Source organism: Camelina sativa, chromosome 14, assembly GCF_030686135.1.
Source record: "Camelina sativa cultivar CO46 ecotype springtype chromosome 14, ASM3068613v1".
Taxonomy (NCBI): domain Eukaryota; kingdom Viridiplantae; phylum Streptophyta; class Magnoliopsida; order Brassicales; family Brassicaceae; genus Camelina; species Camelina sativa.
This window is the reverse complement of record NC_141893.1, coordinates 20,548,642-20,556,435: the sequence shown is the minus strand read 5'-3', so window position 1 is coordinate 20,556,435 and position 7,794 is coordinate 20,548,642. Positions and strand designations below refer to the sequence as shown.

At 40.3% G+C, this 7,794-nt stretch overlaps 1 protein-coding gene across 1 annotated transcript; it reads left to right on the top strand.

Moving 5' to 3' along the window:
- The first annotated feature begins 2,833 nt into the window (after positions 1–2,833).
- Positions 2,834–5,440, top strand: LOC147928456 (uncharacterized). Its single transcript, XM_087486156.1, has 2 exons — positions 2,834–3,878; positions 4,818–5,440. Exons 1-2 carry the CDS (start codon positions 2,834–2,836, stop codon positions 5,438–5,440), a joined length of 1,668 nt encoding a protein of 555 aa, XP_087342282.1.
- The last annotated feature ends 2,354 nt before the right edge of the window (positions 5,441–7,794 follow it).

Below are 7,794 nucleotides of genomic sequence, written 5' to 3'. Positions count from 1 at the left end.
GTGTTTAGACACCACTTTTACCCATTTTGCCACGAAACAGGCTAAAACCAAGAAAACATTGATTCGAAGCAGTAAACAGCTTTGTTACTGTTTCTAGGGTTATCATCTGTGATAATCCAATGCATTTGACTAATTGTATGAGTTCGGGATGAATTTGGAGTGTTTAGACAACACTTAAACCCGTTTTATCCCAAAACAGGCTTAAACCAAGAAAAAAGGCTATAACCGAGAGAAAACATTGATTCGAAGAAGTACACAGCTATGTTACTCTTTCTAAGGTCAAAATATGTAACAATCCAATGCATTTGGCTAATTTTAAAAATTTGGGTTAAATTTGGAGTGTTTAGACACCACTTTTACCCATTTTGTCCCAAAACAGGCTAAAACCAAGAAAACATTGATTTGAAGCAGTAAACGACTTTGTTACTGTTTCTAGGATCAGAATGTGTGACAATCCAATGGATTTGACTAATTGTAAGAGTTCGGGATGAATTTGGAGTGTTTAGACAACACTTAAACCCGTTTTATCCTAAAACAGGTTTCAACCGAGAAAACAAGCTATAACCGAGAGAACACATTGATTTGAAGCAGTAAACAGCGGTGTCAGAATGTTTGACAATACATTGCATTTGACTAATTGTAAGAGTTCGGGATGAATTTGGAGTGTTTAGACAACACTTAAACCTGTTTTATCCCAAAACAGGCTTAAACCGAGAAAACAGGTAAAACCGAGAGAAAAAATTGATTCGAAGCAGAAAACAGCTATGTTACTCTTTCTAGGGTCAAAAAACGTAACAATCCAATTCCTTTGACTAATTATAAAAGTTTGGGTTGAATTTGGAGTGTTTAGACACCACTTTTACCCATTTTGTCCCGAAAGAAGCTAAACCGAGAAAAAATTGATTCAAATCAGTAAACAGCTATGTTAATCTTTATAGGGTTATAATATGTAACAATCCAATGCATTTGACTAATTATAAGAGTTCAGGTTGTATTTGGAGTGTTTAGACACCACTTTTACCCATTTTGTCCCGAAACAGGCTAAAACCGAAAAAACATTGATTCAAAGCAGTAAACAGCTTTGTTACAGTTTCTACGGTCATAATCTGTGACAATCCAATGGATTTGACTAATTGTAAGAGTTCGGGATGAATTTGGATGGTTTAGACAACACTTAAACCCGTTTTATCCTAATATAGGCTTAAACCGAGAAAACTGGCTAAAACGAGAGAACACATTGATTCGAAGCAGGAAACAGCTTTGTTACTGTTTCTAGGGTCAGAATGTTTGACAGTACAATGCATTTGACAAATTGTAAGAGTTCGGGATGAATTTGGAGTGTTTAGACAACACTTAATCCCGTTTTATCCCAAAACAGACTTAAACCAAGAAAACAGGCTAAAACCAAGAAACAAATTTGATTCTAAGCAGTATACAGCTATGTTACTCTTTCTAGGGTCAAAATATGTAACAATCCAATTCTTTTGACTAATTATAAAAGTTCGGGTTGAATTTGGAGTGTTTAGACACCACTTTTACCCATTTTGTCTCGAAAGTGGCTAAAACCGAGAAAACATTGATTCGAAGCAGTAAACAGCTATGTTACTCTTTATAGGGTCAAAATATGTAACAATCCAATAAATTTGACTAATTATAAGAGTTCGGATTAAATTTGGAGTGTTTAGACACCACTTTTACTCATTTTGTCCCAAAACAGGCTAAAACCAAGAAAACATTGATTCGAAGCAGTAAACAGCTTTGTTACTGTTTCTAGGGTTAGAATCTATGATAATCCAATGCATTTGACTAATTGTATGTATAAGTTGGGAACATGATCACCCGTGTCCGTACAAGTCCGTACAGTCACCCGTGTCCGTACAACATAGCCACTTACCATAGACAGGCCCATTCGAAGCATCACAAGCCTCATGTGAAGTTAAATTAAAGTCTCTACATCCTTCCTTTGTTACCGTTGGCGACTCAAAGCAAGTGGGAAGCAAAAGTCAACTTATAGTCACATGTTGTGTTAAGGAGACTAAGGTGTCACTATCACCATGTAAATCGTGTAGCATCTTGTAGGATATTCTCTAGCTTTAGTGTCTATATTAGGTGTGTACCGATGAACCAAATCAAGTAAGAAGAGATATTTTCTCTCTTTCTCATTTCTACACTTTACACTTCTCTCTTACACTCTTTTACTCACTCGATTACACTCAACCCCTTTCTATCTCATATTCGAATTCTAAACTTACATGGTATCAGAGCTTTGTTATTCCTAGTCTAAAATCTTACACTCACCACAAACTTCCGCTCTACCTTTCCTCTTCATTTCTGCCTTCAACCTCAAACGTTGATTATCTTTAACCGTTGGGTAATACTATTGACCAGCGGACAAACCACCATGGAAGGCACCAAGACCTTTATTGTTCCGGTTACTCTCAAAGGAGAGAATTACTTGCTATGGGCAAGAACCACAAAAACGGCACTATGTGGCCGAGGACTTTGGGCTCATATCACATCGAGTGAGGCACCAAAGGAAGAGACAGCTCAAGAAGGCAAAGAAGCTGTCAAGGGTGGCGAAGACAAGTGGTTCCAAGAAGACCAAAGTGTCCTAGCCATCATTCAGAACTATCTCGATGCTCCAATACTCGAAGCTTACTCATACTGTGAAACAGCCAAAGACTTATGGGACACATTACAAAATGTGTTCGGTAACACCAGCAATTTAAACCGAGTATTTGAGATCAAGAGGGCCATTAACAACCTAAGCCAAGAAGACATGGATTTCACCAAACACTTTGGGAAGTTTCGGTCACTTTGGGCTGAACATGAGATGCTTAGGCCGGCCATACTGAACAAGAGGCGAGAGCAAGACAAAGTGTTCGGCCTACTCCTCACACTAAATCCTTCTTACAATGACCTCATCAAACATATCTTGAGGTCAGATAAGCTCCCTAGCCTAGATGAGTTGTGTAGCCAGATCCAAAAGGAGCATGGCTCCATGGGGCTGTTTGGTAACAAAGGCGAACTTATAACCGCTAACAAGGTTGAAGTAGCGGCTGCAAACAAGAGCTACTATCGGCATGATGACAAGAATCCTCCAGTGTGTGACCACTGCAAGAAACCTGGTCACTTCAAGAGCCGGTGTTGGATACTCCACCCACATCTTAAAGTCAACCGATCCACAAACAACCGTGGAGGACCGAGGGCACATCAAGCTACCGTGGAGCCTACTATCACTGACCAAAATCAGCGAGTCACCGAAGGACATGGAACTGCTCTAGCAGCAACTTCTGACCTGGTGAGGAAGTCCGACCTTGATGCCCTTATCAAAGCTCTCAAGGAAGCCTCCGGTAACACCTATCTTGCCTTAAATCAAACTAAACCGCTTATAGTCGATTCTGGTGCTTCACACCATATGATTAGTGACTCTAAGTTAATAAGTGAAATCAAACCGGCAGTTGGAAATGTGATTATAACTAATGGTGAAAAAGTACCAGTTAAGGGAATAGGTGATTTTAAATTATTTGATAAGACTACTAAAGCATTTTACATGCCTAGTTTCACCTCAAATCTTTTGTCTGTTAAGAGAGCCACAACCGATTTGAACTGTTATGCTATATTTGGTCCTAACAATGTGCATTTACAGGATATTGAGACCCGCCAAGTCCTTGGACAAGGAGTCTCTAAGGATGACTTATATGTTCTTGAAGATTTAAACCTATCTACTTCTAATGCTTCTTGTTTTAGTTCAGTTTCTATTAAAGCAAACAATGCTATATGGCATGCTAGATTGGGACACCCCCATTATCGTGCCTTAGAACTTATATTTCCTAGTATTTCCTTTAAAAACAATGATTGTGAGGCTTGTATTCTTGGTAAACATTGCAAATCTGTTTTTCCTAAGTCTTTAACTATTTATGAACATTGTTTTGATTTGGTTCACTCAGATGTTTGGACCTCTCCATGTCTTTCTAGAGAAAACCAAAAGTATTTTGTCACTTTTATTGATGAAAAATCCAAGTATACTTGGTTAACTCTTTTACCCACTAAAGATAGGGTCCTTGAAGCATTTATAAGTTTTCAAAACTATGTGACTAACCATTATAATGCTAAGATCAAAATCTTAAGGTCAGATAATGGCAGCGAATACACAAGTCATGCCTTTAGACAACACTTGACCAAACACGACATTATTCACCAAACCAGCTGCCCATATACTCCTCAACAAAATGGAGTGGCTGAACGGAAGAACAGGCACCTTATGGAAGTGGCCCGGTCCATGATGTTCCATACCAATGTACCAAAACGTTTTTGGGGAGATGCAGTTCTTGCGGCGTGTTATTTAATCAACTGCACGCCAACTAAAGTGCTACAAGACATTTCACCATTTGAGGTATTAAACAAAGACAAACCCATTTTTGATCACTTACGAGTATTTGTATGTGTTTGTTTTGTATTAAAACCAGGAGAATTAAGAGATAAGCTCGATGCAAAGAGTATCAAAAGCATGTTCATCGGTTACTCCACTACACAAAAGGGCTAAAAATGTTATGATCCAGAGACCAAACGAGTCCTAGTCTCCCGAGATGTTAAGTTTGTTGAAAACCAAGGCTATTATGACAAGAAAAACTGGGAAGAGATTAAAGACCTATCCACTTCCGCATCAGATCGGGCAAGGAACCTCCGGAGCATCCTTGAACGGCTAAGTGTTGAAAACGATCGGGCCAATCAGAATCCAGCTGGGCCAAACACTTTAGGAGAACCTCATGTACCTGAGGAAGCAGAATCCATTTCATCAACTGCTGCTTAACCAGACTCCAACCCGATAGACGCAACACAGTCCGATGAAGATGTCTTACAAAATGATGAAACTGAGGACCATTATGAAGAGGAAAGTACACCAACCGAAGCTGGAGAGGAAGAAGATGATCCTGAGGAGGACATTATCCCCCTACGACGTAGCCAACGTCTCAAATTTGCCCCATCAAACTGGAAGAACACTCGCGTGTACTATAACAATTCAGCGGTAGCACATCCGATCCAAGCTGTTTGCACGCTTGCTCATTTACCTGTGGAACACCAAGTTTTTCTCAATCAAGTTGATAGCCATTGGATACCGCAAACATATGAAGAAGCTAAGGATCATAAGGTATGGCTTGATGCAGTTCAAGCCGAACGAACGGCCATGGAGACAAATCACACATGGGACGAGGCTGACTTACCTAAAGGAAAAAAGGCAGTTACGTCCAAGTGGATCTTTACGATCAAATATCAAAGTGACGGGGAGATTGAACGTTACAAAGCACGACTTGTGGCGAGAGGATTCACGCAAACGTACGGGGAGGATTATCTGGATACGTTTGCTCCGGTGGCTAAACTACATACGGTTCGTGTGGTCCTATCACTTGCAACCAACTTGAAATGGGAACTGTGGTAGATGGACGTTAAAAATGCGTTCCTCCAAGGCGAATTGGAGGATGAAGTCTACATGAGACCACCACCGGGCTTAGAAGATACAATCGGTACGGGAAAGGTGCTTAAACTCAACAAGGCAATCTATGGACTGAAACAATCACCAAGAGTGTGGTACCATAAGCTGAGCTCGACCTTGACAATCCGGGGCTTCAAGAGATCCGAGTCTGACCACACCTTGTTCACGTACCCAAGCACCAAAGGTATCATAGTCATCCTTGTATATGTTGACGACATCATCATATCAGGGAATGACTCGGTAGGTATTCAAGAAACTAAGACATATTTGAAGTCAATTTTTGATATTAAGGACCTTGGTGAGTTAAAATACTTCTTAGGGATAGAAGTGTGTCGCTCAGAAGAGGGACTATTTCTATCTCAAAAAAAATATGCTATTGACCTCTTGAATGAAGTAGGAAAGCTTGGATCAAGACCGGTCAGTACACCGCTGGATGAGAACTACAAAGTGTGTCGTGAGGGGGAGCTAGAAGACCAACCATTTGAGAATATAACTCAATATAGGAGACTGGTCGGTAAGCTTATGTACTTAACTATCACTAGACCGGATATTTGTTTTGCTGTGAACCAGGCCAGTCAGCACATGCAAGCTCCGAAGATTCACCACTAGAACATAGTCAACCGGATTCTTAAGTATATCAAAGGATCACTGGGCCAGGGCAATTGGATGGGATGCAACAACAACACGGAGCTTGAAGGATATTGTGACGCGGACTATGCTGGAGACCGAGGTGACCAACGATCAACAACTGGCTACTGTACCTTCCTAGGAGGCAACCTCGTCACTTGGAAGAGCAAGAAGCAAAAGGTGGTGTCTCTATCCAGTGCCGAGTCCGAGTATAGAGCGATGCGCAAGTTGACTACCGAATTGATGTGGCTTAAGAATCTACTCAGAGATCTTGGAGTTGAAACTACCAAGCCAATCACAATGCATTGTGATAATGAAGCAGCTATCCATATTGCAACCAATTCGGTATTCCACGAGAGAACAAAACATATCGAAGTCGATTGTCACAAAGTTCGAGAGCAAATACAACTAGGCGTAACACTCCCTTGCCACACCGGGAGCTCCGAGCAACTGGCCGATGTATTCACCAAGGCAGCGAGTCCACAAGTATGTGAATACATACACTCAAAGCTTGGACTCATGGACCTCACCAAACCATGAAAGCCTACACTCTTTTTCCCTTAAGTATAATTTTTCCCAAGTGGTTTTTCTATACTAAGGTTTTTAATGAGGTAGGTGATCAGTGGTTCAAGCTTTTGTCATGGGGTCCAATGACTAAGCTTGAGGGGGAGTATAAGTTGGGAACATGATCACCCGTGTCCGTACAAGTCCATACAATCACCCGTGTCCGTACAACTTGAGAGGGCCGTCCGTACAACATAGCCACTTACCATAGACAGGCCCATTCGAAGCATCACAAGCCTCATGTGAAGTTAAACCAAAGTCTCTAGATCCTTCCTTTGTTACCGTTGGTGACTCAAAGCAAGTGGGAAGCAAAAGTCAACTTATAGTCACATGTTGTGTTAAGGAGACTAAGGTATCACGATAACCATGTAAATCGTGTAGCATCTTGTAGGATATTCTCTAGCTTTAGTGTCAAAATACGTAACAATCCAATTCTTTTGACTAATTATAAAAGTTCGGGTTGAATTTGGAGTGTTTAGACACCACTTTTACCCATTTTGTCCCGAAAGAGGCTAAAACCGAGAAAACATTGATTCAAAGCAGTAAACAGCTATGTTAATTTTTATAGGGTCAAAATATGTTACAATCCAATGCATTTGACTAATTATAAGAATTCGGGTTAAATTTGGAGTGTTTAGACACCACTTTTACCCATTTTGTCCCGAAACAGGCTAAAACCAAGAAAACATTGATTCAAAGCAGTAAACAGCTTTGTTACTGTTTCTAGGGTCAGAACCTGTGAAAAACCAATGCATTTGACTAGTTGTAAGAGTTCGGGATGAATTTGGAGTGGTTAGACAACACTTCAACCAGTTTTATCCCAAAAGAGGCATAAACCAAGAAAACAGGCTAAAACCGAGAGAAAACATTGATTCGAAGCATTACACAGCTTTGTTACTGTTTCTAGGGTCAGAATGTTTGACAATACAATGTATTTGACAAATTATAAGAGTTCGGGATGAATTTGGAGTGTTTAGACAACACTTAAACCCGTTTTATCCCAAAACAGGCTTAAACCAAGAAAACAGGCTAAAACCGAGAGAAAATTTGATTCGAAGCAGTACACAGCTATGGTACTCTTTCTAGGGTCAAAATATATAAAAATCCAA